General features: G+C 39.0%; 1 protein-coding gene across 6 annotated transcripts in view; it reads right to left on the bottom strand.

Annotated features, from left to right (window-relative positions):
• RALGAPA2 (Ral GTPase activating protein catalytic subunit alpha 2) overlaps positions 1-20020 on the bottom strand; it is a 280255-nt gene that overhangs the window by 204713 nt on the left and 55522 nt on the right. For all 6 annotated transcript variants that reach the window (XM_084887005.1, XM_084887000.1, XM_084887001.1 and 3 more), the window contains 9 exons: positions 18336-18513; positions 17465-17580; positions 14344-14482; positions 12214-12413; positions 7460-7687; positions 6988-7155; positions 5664-5801; positions 1904-2052; positions 32-143 (listed from right to left, as the gene is read on the bottom strand). In XM_084887005.1, the coding sequence (XP_084743131.1) occupies positions 32-143; positions 1904-2052; positions 5664-5801; positions 6988-7155; positions 7460-7687; positions 12214-12413; positions 14344-14482; positions 17465-17580; positions 18336-18513 (1428 nt within the window). The remainder of the gene's footprint in view (positions 1-31; positions 144-1903; positions 2053-5663; positions 5802-6987; positions 7156-7459; positions 7688-12213; positions 12414-14343; positions 14483-17464; positions 17581-18335; positions 18514-20020) is intronic.

The raw sequence follows: 20020 nt of genomic DNA, 5'->3' as shown, positions 1-20020 counted from the left end.
CATTTGAAGTGTTTTAATAAAAAAGACTTACCCTAAACAGTAACCCTGCCAAGCTCTGGGCAAACAAGTCCTTTATTTGTTTTTCCTTTGGCTTCTGCATGACAGCTTCTGTTATCCTGAGCAGTATTTGCAACATCTGTTCCCTGGGCCACCCAAAATAAAAGTTCATATTATTCACATCTCCAAAGCATTTTAATTTATAGATACGAGAAATCCTCTTAAGAATTCAGCAATAGTGATATGTATGTATTACTCGAAAGTATTAAAATTGTAATGAATACCATTTTCTGTAAAAATAAGCTACCTTAGGTTTCAGCAGTTCTAACAATATGCTTCCTATGCCCACATCGATAGGCAGGATAAAACAGGCATCCTGGCCTTTCTCCCCTTACCAGAAGGGAGACGAGATTGTTTCTCCGACTAAGGCGGGCACTCGGTGAGCATCTGTGCCTATTTGAACATATTTATCACCCTTTCATTTTCACATCTATTATTTTATTTAACCAATAAGATCTTCTTGTCTCTCATCGTGATAGGAAATAAAACTGACTTTCTGGTCTTCATTCTTGGGGGTAAGCAATCAGCTGCACAGTATAATGGAACTCCACACTACTCTTAAGGTAGAAAGGTTTGGAAAGGTCACCAATGGCCACTTTGAGGAGCTTTGTGCCTGGAAGATCATGTCTGCAGCCCACGGCACAACCGAGGCAATGGCAATCATCACAACTCAGTCACAGTGTACCTTTCAGAAAGGGGTTTCTATGTAAAAGGTCTCTGAAGAGTATAAAGCAATAAAGAGACAGACTAACACTGATAATTATAACAGCGATAAGGCGAAAGGGCATATTTCCTTCTTACAGCTGTTACATTCTTCCCATGAGAGTGCCTGCTCACCTTTTATCCCAAATTCCATGGAATCTGAGAACACATTACCTTTTGCGTGTAAGGGCTGTCTATTTGTTCTCTGAGGGAAACCACCTCAGTTCCTTTTAACTTCTTCTTTAAGATTCTACACACTACCCATTTGTTTATCTTGCTCTTTAGTGATAAAATCAAGAACTGAGCAACACTATGTAGTATATAGACAATGCAATCTCTAAACCATTATACTGTCCTCATATTTCTGCATATTGGGACAGTATTTTCTCTTAACATGATACTGAATCTCATTAACCTTCTCAGGCGATAGCCCCAGTGTAAACAGCCGCCATCACCTAAGGCCACAGTCTCTGTGCTATGCCCACTGCACTGTCTCTTCTCACATGGCAGTCAAAGGGATCTTTTGGGAGCATAAATCAGAACAACTGGGAGTTCGGCCACTCTCTATGACGCGTGTTGACCACCAGGGGGCAGCACGGAATGAAGGAAGGCCCCTGCTGGCAGCCAAGGGGAAGGAAGACCCAATTGGCCCTGATCGCTAGCCAGGCCTTGGGAACCTTCCTGTGCATGGATTTCATGTACTGGGCCTCTAGTTTAAAATAACTGTTTTTCCAAATGAATTTAAAACTTCAAGTTTGAAGCAATAAAAGTCACTTAACAGCGTTTTGGAGCAATTAACAAACTGTCCTGGGCTTATGAGGAATGATATTATAACACCCCAGTTATACTGCTTTTCCACAAAACTGTTTGATTCAGTTTAAAAATGGAAAAGTCTGTCGTTAAAGTAATTTGACCACTTAATTCAAGAACATTTTTAAAGCCAATAATTAAAATAAATGAATTATCAAAGTACTGAATACTTACCTTCTTCAAAATTCAAAGAAACTGTTACAAAAGACTGATTATCATCTTATTGTTAACTTTGTAAAACCATATAATAAATGAAGGCTGTAACATTTTAATTATTATGTTCTAAAATGGAATTATCTGTTTCATAATACTAAATAATTTGAAATAAACTTACCATGTCTTTTTATTCATTGTAAGCTCCATTATCATGCGCCTAAAAATAATCAAAACAGCTTTACAAGCATCAACTTGTTCTTTCAAGAGCATGGGGACTTCAGCACATGGTTCCAGCAAAAAGACATTCGCAGCATTTGTCAAAAACACCTTAAAATAGACAAATTTTACTTCAGGAAATATTAAACATATAAATATGAACAAATTTTGCTTAAAGATAATAATACCAAGTTTACTTTACCAATGAATCACTTTTGAGTTATTTTAATTAAGGCAAAAATATAGTGCCAACATATACTCAGAACTTTTTTTCATTCATATCCTAAAATCACTCAATACTGAGAAACGTGAAAGATCATTCCTAGAAAAAAATTACTATTACATATTATTGTTGTGACTTTAGAAATTTTACAAATCAGAAAAACTTTTGAAAACTTTTTTAATATCCCCTCCCCCCAAAAAATGATAGGATAGCATCACTGCCTCTGGGTGAGAAATGTTGGGGTGAGCGAGGGGAGAAGAAGAGACACTGTGGTCAGAAAGTGGCTGGAAAGAACAATCCAGTTATTGTTGAATCAATAACTGTGAACAACTTGCTGACAGAAAGCGCAGCCAACACCACACAAGGGTGGGCCTCTAGGAGCGGTGGCATGCCAGGAAACAGCCAAAGCCACATGATTGACATTGCACATTTTCCAGGAGCATATATTTTTACAATAAGAACTATATTGTGCAGTAGAATATAAAACCTAAGTGAATTCTATATAATAAAAGCCTAATATGCTAAGTGTCCAGTCATCCATTCAACCAAAGGATTATATGCTAACCATATGCTAAGGCCACTATGATGTGCACTGACCACGAGGGGGCAGACAGTTGACTGATTGACAGTCACTATGACATGCACTGACCATCAGAGGGCAGATGCTCCAACCGGGAGGTTAGCTTGCTGCTGGGGTCCTGCCAATCACAACTGAGTAAGAAGGGCTGGACACACCCTGGAACCCTCTTGCGGTCCCTCCCTGGCTCTGACTGTACACCGGTAGGGTCCTTCAGCCTGGCCTGCACCCTCTCACAATCCGAGACCCCTTGGGGGATGTCGGAGAGCTGGTTTTGGGGTCCCTTAAGATAAAAACAAATTTTGAAAAAAATTTGAACACTCAGAAGACCACTCTATGCTCTACTTCAGAACTTTAGGATTCAAGTTTACTATCCTCTACCATTAGGGATATTTCAGCACAAATTAGGAAAAGCACTAACGAAGATTATCATGCAGTAAGTTTTTGCTTAGGGGCACTACAATAAAATAACAATGAACTACTATTTAAACAGATGACACTAACTCTCAATTTATGAAATTCTGAGTTGTCAATCCAATAATGAGGATGGATCTGCTCCATATATCTAGCTATATTCCATATTAGGTTTCTTCTGTGTTTAACAGTACAAATTCAAAGAATTTAGGAATAAATGGAACTTCTCTGGCTCACCCATGAATGAAGTCCATTAACACAACATCTTAAAACAGCTATAAAAACTGATCTTAGAAATGAACATACTTCAAACATACGTTAATTCAAGTGTATGAACTAAAATGTTGACAGTCTTCAAAATTATCTTTTGCAATAAATATTTAAAAGATGTGATGACACCATTTTCTAGGAAAAATTACTAAATAAGCACTATAATAGTTGATAAAAGATAACAGTAATGAGAATTTACTAGCTTTCAAGTAAAAAAAAAAAAAAAAAGAAAGAAAGAAAGAAAAGAAAGAAACCAAAGAACTTTTTGTCTCACAAACTAAAGCAGTTTTAGTGACTATTTTGAAAAGAAGTATGCCCTAAGTCAGTGGTCAGCAAACTTATTAGTCAACAGAGCCAAATTTCAACAGTACAATGATTGAAATTCCTTTTGAGAGCCGAATTTTTTAAACTTAAACTTCTCCTAACGCCACTTCTTCAAAATAGACTCGCCCAAGCCATGGTATTTTGTGGAAGAGCCACACTCAAAGGGCCAAAGAGCAGCATGTGGCTCGTGAGCCGCAGTTTGCTGATCATGGCCCTAGGTATATGTTTTAATTCAGATCTTTTTCATTCAATGTACTGGCTTCTTGATTTGAATTTGAAACTTTTGCATATTCCCAAGTAAAAATGCAGAAGTCTTCATATATGGGGTGGGGTGGGGCAAAAGCAAGTTTACAGTTGTGAGTACACTAAATGCAAAGTTTATTCTTATATTATTTATTAATTATTGTTACTATTTTTCATACAAGCAACTACAAACCTACTTTTGCCCTACCCAGTATTATACATCTTTCGTTTTACTTTTTTTTAAAAAAAACATCAAAATGCCAACTACAGGAATATTTCTTATGACCATGTTAGTTTCTGGTAAGGTAAACATAAAAATTAATTATGCCTAAATTGTGACTATCTAAAGTAACTGCAGAAGAGTACTATCTTATCAAACCTCCATTTGGGCACTTTTTTTCCCCCCAATGGACCAAGCAGAGAGCCAGAGTACTGGATACAATGAGAATAAAAACAGTCATTTAAATCCAAACTAAACTTTTTTAAGAATATAGAGCTATAAACAGGTAGAAAATTATTTTTTTTGTTGTTCATCCAAGTAGATGTAACTTAGCCTTTCAGAAAGCAAATAACACTCTTCTGAATCCAAAGAGGTCACTGGCACCTGCAACCAGGCTGACACCGGGATGGCTACCAATGGCAATGTGGTGCCCACCAGGAGGAAGGGGCCACCAAGGGGCTCAGAGCAGGGACGCCCGCATGCATTTCTTTGGTGAGGACACGGGTTATATGTATGAGCTGTACCAAAGTTCTTAGGAGCTACTAAAGTGAAATCATCTTGATTTTTTAAAATTTCATTTCAAATGATTTGCTGGTTTTCAATGAAAAATGAGAAAATTCGTTAGTGATAAGGTATTAAACTGCTAATTAACTTGAAAACAAAAAGGATCCCATGATAAGAAATCCTATCAAGAGACAGATGACAACAATGCAGCGTCATTGAAAACTGGTTAACACGAATGCCCTGCCCATCGCATCCCCAAATGCCACGTCTGTGCTCAGTGTGGGAGGCCTACCTGGATGCAGCTGTAAACATACGTAGGGGATGGAGGGTGAAGTGCCTGGGGGCAGAGGAAGGGGAGGTGCTCCATGTTTTCACTTATACTCCTAACAAACTCAAGCGGGATAGGACCAAGAAGTAATTTCTCAATCCCTATTTCTGAGATAAAATCTTGAGGTCTGGGGAAATTAAGTAATGAGCCAAAGTTGTTCTTTCCAACATTCCAAATGGCATCAGCTCTATTTCATAAACCCATTCAGATAACTATTAAAATTATTGCATTATTCATCATTCTTCATAAACACAATTTTTAAGAGGAGTATTACTGGTGATAATCAACCACACTTATCTTGCAAATTAGAGCCCAGGTAACTAATTACCCACATGTGTCCCGAAGGCACTTTTAAGATTTAAATCTCAGTCATTTCACATTTACTGTATAGTAATCCCTCTTTGAAATGTAAAACTTGTTCATACAGCTCCTTTGAATAGAAAAAGTTATTTATAAATTGAAAGTGAGAGATCAGGAAGAAAGCTCAGAATGAGAATTTAAGAGCTGTTTACTGACAGAGGCTAAAAATACCAAACTTCATAGGATGCTATCTCAATACACAAATGTTCATAGTGACTCCAATTGGGGGCCTTTCTGCCACTGGCCAGCGGCAGCGTACCTGCAACACAGCCTGGGCCCCCGCTTTCACGCTCTTGTTCTCCTCTTCCGCCACACACCCTCTGCTCACCGCACTCGTGAAGGAATATGTTCGTCCCCAACTGGAAGATCGCTTATGACGGGAACTTTCAGGTGCAGTCTTTAAAAAATAATTAACAGAAGGAGAAGAAGTACATGTTTGAATATTTAATTCCTACATTAAGCAGAATTCACGGGAAATAGATTCTAGGAGGCAAGGTTTGTGTGTGTGTGTGTGTGTGTGTGTGTGTGTGTGTGTATGTTGCCATTTTATTCACCACTCTGTCTCCAGCACCTAAAATAGTGCCTGTCAGTTATTAGGTGTTGAAAAAGGAAACAAGCATCCAATGACTGGATGAGCACTTATCCTTTAAAATATGTGATTGATTCCATTTGCTCATCTATTAATTCTGACCTGAATAGTTGAAAAAATAAAAATTATCCTATGTAATCCTATATAATAAAAGGCTAATATGCAAACTGTCCCCTCAGGAGTTCAACCAACCAGGAGTTTGACCAATCACTATGATGTGCGCTGACCACCAGGGGGCAGTTCAGAACAAGGGAAGGCCCTGGCCAATAGCCAGCAACTGGGATAGGAAGGCCCTGATCGACCCTGATCGCCAGCCAGGCCTAGGAACCGTACCCGTGTATGCATTTCTTGCACTGGGCCTCTATTGTAATTAATACAGATATTTAAAAGTGGTGAGCCTTTGGTTACAAATATTTTTAAATGTTTGCTGTCAATTGCTATGACAAATATCTACTTTTAGAAATAATTTCTCAGACTAGGTTTCAAATTAGCATGCCAGAAATATAAATAAGACTCAATATAAATGATATAATAAATTCTTTTGTGGCTCAGGAAGAGGTCCCACTCTGTGGCTTTGCACTTATCCAGCCTGTATATTTATCAAACACAGACTAAGAAGTCCATTACTGAAAGTACCCACTTTTTGAGAATGCTGTTTATTTAAACATGTCAACGATGAGGCAGTGACATTTTAGGCTCATACGTTGATTCAACAACTCTTGTGCAATGGTGGCTAATGCAGCTGCAATGCATAAATGGACCTAGTCTGAGGGTTAGGAGATAGCTGATTATCCTGAATAGACCACAAAGGCAGCCTCACTGAAGCAGGTCCTGGGAACTCAGCAACTTGAGAGCATCAGACATGATAAAAAAAATAAAAATAAAAATAAAAATAAAAAAAAGAGACCCACCTGCCTGAGATCTCTGACTGAGCCAGGTGTACTTTACTAAACTATATATATACTCCCAACTGAAACAAGTGATAAAATATTACCTCTTTGCTGTCAGTCTCAGATAATCCTAATTTTTCAGCATCTTCTTGGGTAACTTCCTTCTGATCTGGTTCCTCCATGAACAGAGGTTTGTCCTGGAGGATCCACTTTCTGTATACTTGCACTACTTTCCTTGTTACAGCTATGTCACAGGAAGGCAACAAAAATGCCTAAAATGAGAAGAGAAAACTTTCCTTAACACTACACAAGTTCAGATTACTATAGAGTCACCAATTTCAGACTTACCTTTAAAATAAACAGCTAGTAATACAGTTGGGGTTCAATTCCCAGTCAGGGCATGTGCAGGAGGCAACCGATTGATGTTTCACTCTCTCCATTCCTCTCTCTCTAAAATCAATAAAAGCATGTATTTGGATAAAGATTTTTTTTTTTAAAAGTGGGATCAGAGGGGTCATTATTCAGTCCTGTAATTTAGCCCAAAGCATCAATAGTATTTCTAGGAGTAATACTAACCTGGCGAAATACTTCATTCACAAAATTGACATAACCTCGCGTGGACAGGAGGATGCGCTGCACCATTTCATACACGTTCCGGTGCTCTTCTTCAATGCTACAGAGGCTAGAGTTGCTGAGCCTCCGGTCCGACAAGGTGCTGCTGTTAGAATGGTTCTTATCTGGCTCTGCAGGCCCGCCACCCTCCAACTCCGGCGCTCTCTCTTGCACGGCACCACCACCAACAGTCTGGAAGAAAGCCATTGCCACTTCTCAGTCATCCTCTTTGGTACTCAAGAATAACTAGCAAAACTGAAGACTGCTTTATTTTAAAGCTCTGGTTACTATCAACTTGACAGCAAGCTGGAAACCAGCAGGGCTGGAAGCACATGGGGCTACAGGACCTGTACTTACCAACTTTCCAATTCACCAACTCGGTCATTTTAACAGGAAAATTAGTAAATTGTTATAGGAAAGGAGGCTGTGAAATTTTTAATAATGGATCTAAAAAATGCAACTATAAGAGTTATCATATAAGCAAATGTGATCAACTTGCCTTATCATCCCAAACTTTCTTTTTCATCCTCTAATGGACTTTTAGGGGGTTTAATTTTAATTAATATACATATAAAACTCGTAAAAGAACAGTTGCTCTTGCAATTTTAAAATCACCACTCTGCTTTTTCTAATACATGTTAAAGTACTTCTATCTTATAAAAAAATGAACCATAAGGAATAAATAATTCTTCACCAGAAACATTTTCGGCTGAAATGGTGAGCAAAGACTGCTCAGATTTGAAAGGGCGGGGTTGGCTGCTGTTGCCAGCATGTTATGGATGTATGGGATTGATACTGTTGTAATAGCCTGGTTATTATCAAACAGGAAAGGAGTAAAAGGAAGACTGGATAATATAGACATGTCACTGACTGATGGGGGGAGGTGCCGAACAAAGGCAGTTTGGACGAATGGCCAGTAAGGTCTGAGTGAGGTGGGAAGGTGCTTACCTGTCTGTCAATCGTACCTGGAAAAAAATTAGTGGCCAGGATGGGTGTGGCCACTGCGAAAACTGAATATTTAAACTGCCGAACAAAGGAAGTTGGCTCTCTCTCACACACTCACACACACGGTGAGCTCTTTTTGCTCTTGATCTTTTGCCCCTCTGGCCCTCTTGGGACCCTGTTGCAGGAGATGCGCTCCCCTGTGCCCACGTGGCCCACAGCCATGGGGGACCCACAATGAACTAATGGACTTCAATTAGCTCGGATGCTGAACTGGACCCAGCTGCAACATGGAACAGAAGCTCTGGACACAGGCCTTGCTTTGGCTCTACTGGAACCACAGCTGCACCTCTTTCAGGGCTGGCTTAAGAAATGTAACTGCACACAAATAAAGCCTTTTATCACATCCAATTCTCCCATGCCAATCTTAGAAAATTCATTTTCTAAAGATATTGCAGAGAACCTCACCCCCACAAGTGACAGGGAAATTCTATTCTCTGGTGACAGGATATACTTCTATTCTACCATGAATGACACCACTGAATAAAAAAATATGTTAAACCAGATTCTACAAGTGGTACATAAGCTAAGTCTAGAAGATGTACTACCCTTCCTTCCCTGGAAAACAAACAAACAAACAAAATTAACCTCTCAATTGTATTACTTCTAAATCAAGAGGAAGCAAATTGCCCCAGCTGGTTTGGCTCAGTGGATAGAGCATCAGCCTGTGGACTGAAAGGGTCCCAGGTTTGATTCTGGTCTAGGGCACATGCCCAGGCTGCGGGCTCAATCCCCAGTAGGGAGCATGCAGGAGGCAGCCAATCAATGATTCTCTCTCATCATTGATGTTTCTATCTCTCTATCCCTCTTCCTTCCTCTTTGAAATCAATAAAATAATAAAAAAATAATAATAAAAATAAATAAAATGAGGAAGTAAATTCACTTTGGGAAAAAATACACACACAAAAATAACTTGTCATAAATGGCCTGTAATACAGTAATAGTAGCCTAAGTGTGAACTCTATTTGGAAGCAACACTTAAAATAATGTTTTAAAGGGCTTTTACAAGAGCAGCATATTCTTTGGAGAGACATTTTGGACCACTTCACTTAGATAGTGATGTTCACTTTCCATGGATAAAATTATACTAAATTTGAAATTCCAAACAAAAACTTTCAGGAGGCAAATGCAATTGTATGTGTTTTTATTCCTGCAACAACTTCACTTCTAAAAGTTAATATTTAATTGTTTACACTGCTGCTTTTTCTAATGTTCAATATAAATGAAAAGCAGAACAAAGTAGACACATGTGAGATGAGGTGGGAACCAGAGTTGTAAGGCAGAGAAGGAAAAATAGAAGACAACTGGTCAGCCGCATGATGACCCCTAAATGATGTCCACACCTAACCCCTGAAACCTCTGGAAGTTAGCTTACTAGTATATAATTTCATACAAAAATTTTTATACCCTAATTGGTAAATAAAAGTCTCTTGTCATGGCTCAGGACAAACTATGTTTCCCTGACTGCTGGTGAAACCTGGGCCCATTTTATTTCCTCTTTTGTGAACTTCATCTCCTTTGTCCATTTTTTCAATTGGGCTGTTTGTCTTATCAATTTGTAGGCACTCTTTATATTGTAGAGATACAAGCTCTATTAATAGCCATGATGTTACAAACACTTTCCTCAGCTTGAGTGTGGCTTTATGCTATCTTTTGACACATAAATATTTTTCTGTTTTTTCAAATGAAGTAGAATCTCATTTCCTCTGTGGCTTGTGAGCTTTATCTCCACCTAAGATGGTCTGCTACTTGCCAAATTTATACATTCTCTAGATTTTTCTCCCAAGTTCTTTATCATTGTTTTTATATGTAGGCCTTTTAACAATCTGACATTTGCTTACATATGTGATACAAAGCAAGGAAGGTTCTGGGAAAGACAGCCAGCCAGCCAGGTCCTTTCAGCTTCAGGGATGTAGGTTACATTAGATATTCAGTGCTAATGTCAGTCTCATTCCTTTGCAGGAACTCTGGTTTCTGTCAGGAAGCTGTATAGTTTTTTTTTCTTAATCCATGAAAGTCAAATGCCAGTTTAACTGTTTAGCTAATGTCACCTGGGACTCAAAGGCCTTTTCAGATTAAAGCATAACTTCTTTTCAGCTCAGGTAAACTTTCCTTTTTATTAGTTCAATTATTATCTCTTGTTCTGTTCTCCTCTGCCCTCACAACATCTGCATGGTAGGTTTGGATCTGTTATATCTTATTCATTAATTTCCATCTCTTTGAATTTCTGCTCAGTGTTGTGGGATTTTTCTTCAAATATTAATTTTGTTCTCAGCAGTGATCATTACCTTCTTTGGTTCACTGGTATGTAACAAAAATGTAAGGTTTTCTAAAACTTTCAGCAAGTCTTCTGTTGTTCTTATTGTAACTCTCAGTCTTTTTGAAAATAAACTTCTCCAGTTCCTGGGTCAGTTCCTGTCCATGGGGCCATATGCTCTGGACCTGTCTGGCGCTTCTTCACCTGCCAGTTACCTTAGATGTGTGCACTTTCCCAACTCAGGCCTGGGTCACACTGCTGGGAACTCGAAGGCAAACCAACACTAAGTGGTCCACACTTCTTGTCCTTGTTCTTAGGAACAACAAAAAACTCACAAAACCATAACTCTTCTGTGAGATGACCACTCTCTGATTTCCACAAGTGGTCCTGCTCTACTCAGCACTAAGTCCCTAACCAACTCAGCATGCTGGTCAAGGCCAGCAAGAACCAGAAGTCCCCATATAAGAAGTCTTCACCTAACGCCTCGGAGCGAGACAGCCTTCTCTTCCAGGGCTCAACCACCACCTCAAAATCCTGAGATGCTCATCCACCCTTCCCCTGAGTTCCCAAAGCACTTGGGAGTCTCACAGGTCTTCTCTATGGCCCACCAGCAAAATTCCTGAGGGCCTTCCATGTGCTGGGGATTGACAAAAGCAAGACAGGCCCTGGTCTAATGCTCAAAGGTCACTGGTACCAGAGTGAAGGGTGGAAATGAGAGGATATAGGAGTATGCACACAACAGCCATCTTCTCAGAGTCTCTCTCTCATCCCCAAGATTGCCTCATCATGGCAATACCAATAGAATACAAGAATTCAGAGCTTCTTCTGAAACTTTAGCATCACAGACAGAGCATGCCAAAAAAAACAAACAAAAAAAAGCCAAAACCGGTTTGGCTCAGTGGTAGAGGGTCGGTCTGCGGACTGAAGGGTCCCGGGTTTGATTCCGGTCAAGGGCATGTACCTTGGTTGCGGGCACATCCCCGGTAGGGGGTGTGCAAGAGGCAGCTGGTCGATGTTACTCTCTCATCGATGTTTCTAGCTCTCTATCTCTCTCCCTTCCTCTCTGTAAAAAATCAATAAAATATATTTAAAAAACAATGAAAAAGATAGATATAGAGACAGTAAAGCAACAAGCAGACTGTCAAATAATAGTGGGGAGGGTAGGGAGATCTGGGGGAGATAATACCTAGATCAACTGAAGGACTTGTATACATGCATATAAGTACAACCAATGGACAAAAAACTCTAGGGGGGGGGGGCAGGGTATGGTAAGATATGTACACAGATAATAATTTAATTAAAAATAAACTTTTGAAAACAAAACAAAACAAAAAAAACAATGAGTCCTTACAACCAACAACCTGCAAGAACCAATAACCCTAATAACCAAGTATTTTGTATGTGTCAGTGTATAATATTAAATATAGATGAGGATATATAAAGAGGAGGAATGACATACCTGCATGATTTTAGGCAATACATCAACTCCATTTTTAGTGTTTTGTATTGTAGTTAGATACTTTTTTTCCAAAAAGAAAGTTACAATCCACTTAATGAAAACAACACGAGCTGCCATGTATGGAATTTTTGTACTATAAATGTTTTCAGTGTCTCGAGTCATGGTAATATACACTGGCTTTGGTCTTAAATGGGGGATGTCTGTAAGAAAAAAGAGTGCATGATTAGGTTAGTGAAACTTGACATTATGTAATTCCTACAAATATTTCAGTTTCCAAGCCAACAGACATATATTTGGTTGTCTCAATAGCAATTAAGATTAAAGAACCAGAAATTATTTAGAATGCCATCCTTTGGAAGGCTCACTTCTAATTCTGCCTTGCAATCTGACGAAGATGGGTGATGATGGTTGTTACTGTTTGCTTACAGCTGTGGTATACAGCTTTAGAAAAACTAAGCTAATAACTTTTTTTCACAAATTTGAGAAATTACGAGATTATAATAGTGAAAATGTTTTCACATATGTTATAATGAATTTAATCTTATTTTATGATTGGAACAAGTATAAAACAGTGTTATAAACATTTTTTCATCATTTTAAGTATCTTAACATCCAACACTATACTAATAAAATCAACTGAACTTCAGTTTTATATCCTTTTCCTTTAGATAAATTCAAAGAAATAGAATCAGTATAATCCACTTTATATCTGAAAAAATTTAGAAAATCAAGTTTCATTTTTGAAGTATCAGATACCACCATTTCCAAAGAATTAATAAGAGGTTCATTTTCATTCTTTCTATTCCATAATCAATATGAAAATTATATTATAATGAGTTTGAGATAACTACTTCCTGTAATTCCAACTCTCTTACTAATTTTTGTACATACATGAGGCAGAAAAATTCTTATCAAACAACTCTATATTTGGTAATGTTAATAGCATACTATGTTTTCTATAACATAAACTACTAATGAAATCAGAAACAAAATTTGAAAAACATATCCACATACAAAGCTAACAAAATACACATCCTAGTACCCTCACCGGCAGTATTTCTATGCCTTTCAAAATGCATCAAGTTTCAGGGGCAGGGGGAGAGGGGTAGGGAGAGAGAGAGAAAACATGCGGACAAATAAATGCCCCACAGACAACTGAATTATAATATTTGTCCACATTCTCCAGGTGGATTAATTCCCTTGTAATCTTTTCCCCTCCCAAATGCTCTTAATTATTCCTTGTCACTAATTTCACCTGCTTCAGATAACAGGCGGAGAAAGATTTGCCTCACCTCTACCTCTCTAAGGCCATGGTCAGCAAACTGCGGCTCGTGAGCCACATGTGGCTCTTTGGCCCCTTGAGTGTGGCTCTTCCACAAAATACCACAGCCTGGGCGAGTCTATTTTGAAGAAGTGGCATTAGAAGAAGTTTAAGTTTAAAAAACTTGGCTCTCAAAAGAAATTTCAATCGTTGTACTGTTGATATTTGGCTCTGTTGACTAATGAGTTTGCCGAACTCTGGTTTAGGAGATGCTTCTGGCCTGTGAGTCCTCATTTATTAAAGAAGGAAAACTTAAGAAACTAAATTAAAAAATCCCTTATGTTTCCTTCACTTCTGGGCTTACAGTCCCCAGGCTGCCCAATTGCCCAACATCTGCCCTCCAAAAGCATCTGTGGGTCGTCTCTGCTGGGGGAGAGATCCAGTGAAAAAGGCAAGGGCATGCTGTGGGCAGCTGTGTGGCCTGGGCTTGCCTATCTACTGTGCAAGGTCGGGGTCACCACACCCTACCACCAGTAAGAGAAGATTTACTGAAATGTAAACTTTATTTTTTTTACATTAAAAGATTTTAAATATAATCACACACCCCAAAATCACAATTCATTGCAAATTATTTCTGAGAATGGAACCACGGTTCCCTTTTATTGCTGTGAGTGAAGGTATATCTTAGTTTGTATAAACAAAGCAGTTAAAATCAATTATTAGGAAACTTTTAACCTCTTACAATAAAGTTAACATTAAGTATAAGAAAAAGATTACTATTTTACTTAAAAATAATCAAAAATCACTTTGAAGGGAACTGTACAGCTTCTCTGTGGAAATCCTCCGTATACAGCTCAAACAGTACTTACCAAGTACAGGTTTGTAGATGTTTGTTAACTTAGTAAATGATGGGAATAGATGAGGAAGATAATACTTTCGAAACAATGTAAAGAGAAATTTAAAACCAGTATCTTGATTCTCCTTATTTTTCCACTCCAAGCTTGCAGCCTTTGGGGAAAAACACACACATATATTTACATTTCTAATTAATGTATACTAAACTGATTTATTTTAAAAATTGACAAGTACTGATAATCATGTAATAAAATCATACCTTAAAACTCAAAAGATGACAAAATTGAGTAATTCTAAACAAAGCAATAACTATGTTAAAAACATTTTTATCGAGTATTTAAAAAAAAAATTACCCAACAATCTTGCTCTACTACATCATGTTCTTATTTTTTTTCACAAGTTCTTTATAAAAATCTAACATTCCTCGTGCCTTTCAAACATCTACTTAGATATAAAAGGTGCTTTTTTAAAAACTCAAAAAGGCCATATATAATAAACAAGAATTAAGAAAACAAACCCTTATAAAGATTTCATCCAATGGTACCTCGATGCAAAATCAGTATCAAAAGGTGCAGCTATGGAATCTTGGAAAATGCACTGTCCTTACTAAAAGCAATCCACAGGACAGGAGAAGCTAGGGCTGCCAGTTCAGCCACACCTATTAGTGGGGTCTTAATACTTGTTAGAACACAGAGTGTCCTACACCAGAGTTTCCCAAATTCCTTCATGACACAGTCCTTAGAAAATGATAAGTTCAACACCTGAGCTAAAGGAACAAGGGGCTTTGGCGGCTCCTGGGCAGAGGAGCTCAGTGTCTGTAACCTGCCAGAAGTTCTCTGGGATGGGCCAAGGCAGAAACTGCTCTGAGGATTCATCCCTGGGGGGTGAGAGAAGGGTGGGCATGCACACATAATTCTGCACCCAATTTAGGGGCTCAGTCTAAATAAAAAACGTCCCCAATATCAATGGCTCCCTTCCTCTTATGGGATCCTGATGATTTCCTAAATTATCTGAGGTCCCACAGCTCATTAATGACACATCTAGAATGAAAACCTGTCTCCCAGCACATCGAAGATTGAGATCCTCTATGCTCATCTGGGACATATGGAAGGCCCTGCCACTTCTGAAGAGTATGAGATGCCTATAGAACGGGCCAGCAGAGCTAAAATGTGGAACTTCTAAAAGAGGACAGAATACCCCAGCAGGACTCCCGTGATCTGGAGCCCTGTGTTTGTAGTGTTGGCTAAAGGAAATGGAGGAGGAAAGCAGAAAAGATCACCCAGCAGGACAGAGTAGTCAGAAAGAGCAGCCCAAGGCTGAATCTTGAGGGACAGCAGAGAGAAACATAGTCCCCCAAAGGAAACTAGAAAGAAGTAAAAGGGAGGAGGAAAACCAGAATAAAACATCATGAGAGGAATCTCATGAAGGAGGGGCTGTCATTGTGAAATCATCTCAAAGACTGAGTATAGGACAAACGTAAGAGTATCTTCCTCTGGACCTGACCACAAGAACACCTTCATGTCCTTGAACCTCTCAGCAGTGATAGGGCAGAGGGAGATGACAGAGGTTGGCAGAGGTTATTACATCAACAAGCTTGTCACTGAAGGGAAGGACAGAGACCAGACTTTAGCCAGGAGGAACTCAGGGATGAGAGAAGTGTTCGCTAAGAGAAAAGCACTCAGTAGCTTTTTTCTAATCATCTCAATGTTCAATGTTCAGAAATACAGACTAAGAGACATAAATCACTTATTGAAATCATAATTATTTCAGTTCTGTATTCAGTTGGTAAATGTAAGAGAAAGAAATATGTGATATAAAGCAGACCTGTGCTGATGGCATGATGAGATAATTACATATGCTTTCATTCAAATCTCCCCGCCTGCTCTGCCTATCCCGGTCCCACCAGTCAGCCTCGGGGCCTGCCTCCTTCTCCATCCTGTCTCACTAGCATAGAGATCCGGGTTAGGGGACGAATAAAGAGGCAAAAACAGTGTAATACACTATAAAATTATATATATATATATATATATATATATATACACACACACACACACACACACACACACACACACACACACTCTGGTATGAATGCTTCTGCCCTCGTTCCTGGCACAGAGCTCTATAATCCCGATAACATCTTAATTGTTGAGAGCAGTAGGGGCATCTTTTTTTTATTGAGGTGACTCTGAGTGGGCTCCTGAATGGCGAGGGGGTGGGGGGGCTGGGGTTGGTCATCAGAAATACAAGCCATGATTACAACTTGGAACTTTTAGCTGCTACCCGTACTCCCCATTTCTCCAAAAAGGGGAGAGGGACTGGAACTGAGGTCATGATCGATCACGGCTATGGGAGGAAACTGCCATGAAATCCCACAGCAGAGTTTCAGTGAGCTTCGAGGTGGGTCAACACGTCCACGTACCCGACAGTGACGCATCCCAACTCAATAGTGACAAAAGCTCCTGCGATAAACCTTTCCCAACCTTGCCCTATGTATCCCTTCATTTGGATATTCACCTGTATCCTTTGTCATGTTCTTTAATAAACTGGTAAACATAAATATTGCCCTGAGTTCTGTGAGCTGCTCTAGCAAATTGATTGAATTTGAAGAGAGGGTCATAGGAACCTATGATCTGTAGGCAAATTGGACAGAAGTTGTGGATAGCCTGGGGACTTACTACTTGGGACTGGCATCTGAATGGGATGGGAACAGTCTCACGGGATTGAGACCTTAACATGTGAACTGATGCTCTCTCCAGGCAGATAGTATCAGAGTTCAATTAATTGTAGGACCCCCAGCTATTGTCACGTAGAATTGCTCATTGGGGTAAAAAACTCAGATGAGCAGAAGTGTCATATGTGACATGTTCTGTGTGAATGTGGTAATAATATTGAAGTAAAAGAGACATACAGATGGAAAGCTGAATTTTTCCCTTAACATGCACACTAACACAAACTAGTGTACATGCTTGGAATTTGCTGTCGTGACCTGGTACATACTCTGTTTAGTGAAGTAGCACATAAAAACACCTCAAAAAGCAAAAATGCAAAATGTGGACAAATAGAAGAAAAGATAATATTTTTCTCTTTCCCACTGAGAATATGAGCATCACTGAATTATCTATGATTTGCTCTTACCTGAATAACCATATATTTCAACAGTATTTGAAGAAAAAAGCATGTTTGGTCCTCAGCAATCTTTTCCCCTGATATGGCTGGCAGGAGTGGAGAGATTTCCTCTGGATATATTTTTGCTGCAGAGTGGAAATTAAGAAGAGTTAAATTTTAAATAGGGATTCTTTAAAATGGCCTCTATTAAAATACTTCTATCCATCCATTAGAACTGATCACACAGACCAAGCCAGTGTGCATGAAGGGCTGGGAAACAAGAGATGGAAACCCGTGAAGCCACCCCTACCACTGCACCATCCTTTTCCCTCTCAAATTCTGCTTTGGTCAATCTAAGATCAAATTCCTGTCATTTGGCAATAAAACTGATACGCAGTTATAAATCAATGGTCCTAAAAGGACATAAATGGCTGCCAGTAATAGTCCCATGAGGCCACTATTGTCCTTTCATGAATGTTGCATGAAAATATACAGCTGGAAAAAAAGAACTTGGGTCAGCAGCTGAATGTCCACTTATGAAACAACAGTAATGAGGACAAAAGACAGTACTTTGGGGCAGTGGATATGAATTGCATTAACAGCCACAAAACACTCCAGACATACCATGTGTCTCTACTTTCTGCTATTGCCAACATCTATTCACTCCCTTCCATTCCTGTTTCCACCACTTCAATAAACTTCTCCTGTCATCATTTCATATAAAGTAGTCTGAATCTTTCAATTCTAATGTTTGTAAGACTCTTGTGACTATGAACAGGATTCCTCTCCAAAATTCATCTACAAAATCAAGATTTCTATTCAAGAAAATGGCAAACCAAGGAATCCCTTAATGTAACTTCAAGAGTCCTTTCAACCAGTAAGCTCTGCTCACATCACTCACCATCAGCTACACTAGGGCTCGGATTGATGAGTGTCTCCAGAGTACAGGGTCCTCTGGAGGACATGATTGCTGGGAAACCAGGCACGAGGCAAGCAAAAATCAGCACCTGCTCTTCTGCACAGTTTGTCTGAAGTGCTTGTAGCCACAGAAGAAACAGCCTGATTCCTTCACATCTTATCTAAAACAAAATTAAAAATAACAAAATTAAACATATGTATTTGTAGAAATGCATTTTAATATAGCATCAGTTCTGAAAAAGAAAAACCAGAGGTGAAAGGTACTGGTAAAGTATTACACCAAGTTCTTTACTTAGAGACAAGTAAATAAGGATACTGCAATACAGCACAAAGGTTAAGAGCTTGGGTTCTGGAGCCAGAGTGCCCAGGTTCAAATGCAGGCTATGCCACTTTCTAGCTTAGCTGTGACCTGTGGAAAGTCACTTAACTTCTCTATGCCTTAGTCTCTCCACCTGTAAAATAGGAATGATAACAGGATTTACCACAAAGTACTGGTATAGACTGAGTGAGTTAGAAAAGTGTCAGGCTCACAGCAAGCACTGTGTATTTCCAATTACACATATTTCATTCCATAGGCACAATGCCCATATCATCAATACTCAATTACCCATGAAAACAATTCGAAAAAATCTTCCTTCAAATTTACACTGTGCTTTGGACAGCATTCATGTCATGTCACTACAATAGGCATAAGTCCAATGCTCCTGTAAATCAGAACATTTGGAGCTAAATAAGACTGAAGAACTGGCTCTGAAGCATAGTAATGATCCTCCTTAGGGAAAACTGCTGTTTGAAACTGCTGTTTTTAAGTTCTCTGCTATTTCTTGCTAGTTCCTTGTTCCATAAGTCAACTCTGTTATTTTTAGATGGTCTTTTATTCTGTAAAAATAACTTTGTTTTTTAACTTGAATAATAGAAAAGATAAACTTAACTGTCTAACCTTGCAATCTAGCCATCTAATGAAAGGGGCTGATCAGTTATAACTTACACAAAGACCTAGAAGAATTTAAAAAGGGAATACTCCTTCCTTTATTTATTCAGAATTTGATAGAGATATTATGTTCTGAACTCGTGAGTAATAAACATGACTCCTAACTAATTAGCTCATGAAGGCATCTTGAATCTAGCTCACTGATTCATGATATAACAGCTCAATGGGCTGGGGAAGCTCTCATATCCCCATCTATTCTCTCCAACACCTTTGCCATGTTCTAAATGGTGAGCATCACTGGTAGAAAACATCTATAGAGGCAGCTGTGTCCTTCCTCCTCTACACTTACTTTCAACTTCATTCTATTCCAAGAATTCATAAACTCCGGTACTTCCATTTCTATATACCTAGATGGCTGAAAAGATAACATCAATGAAAGACGTTAGACAAGCAAAAGAGATGAAAAAGTGTCAGTGCTGAAAGATTAGTGAGTTCCAAATGTAGGCAGCTGAGGGACTGCCTGATCGCCTTGCAATTACACCAAGGTACGATCCTGCCAGAGTGACTATTCTAGCCAAAGGGAGGCTCTTCAGAAAAGCCAAGAGGAAAAAGGAGAAAGAAGAAAGAAGGAAGAAGGAAGAAGGAAGAAGGAAGAAGGAAGAAGGAAGAAGGAAGAAGGAAGAAGGAAGAAGAAGAAGATTGGCTAACACCCCAGAGAAGTCAAATTCACACAGACA

The sequence above is a fragment of the Pipistrellus hanaki genome (assembly GCF_964339955.1).
Source record: "Pipistrellus hanaki genome assembly, chromosome: 6".
Taxonomy (NCBI): Eukaryota; Metazoa; Chordata; class Mammalia; order Chiroptera; family Vespertilionidae; genus Pipistrellus; species Pipistrellus hanaki.
The sequence above is the reverse complement of the archived record's forward strand: the minus strand, read 5'-3'. Positions and strand labels throughout refer to the sequence as shown.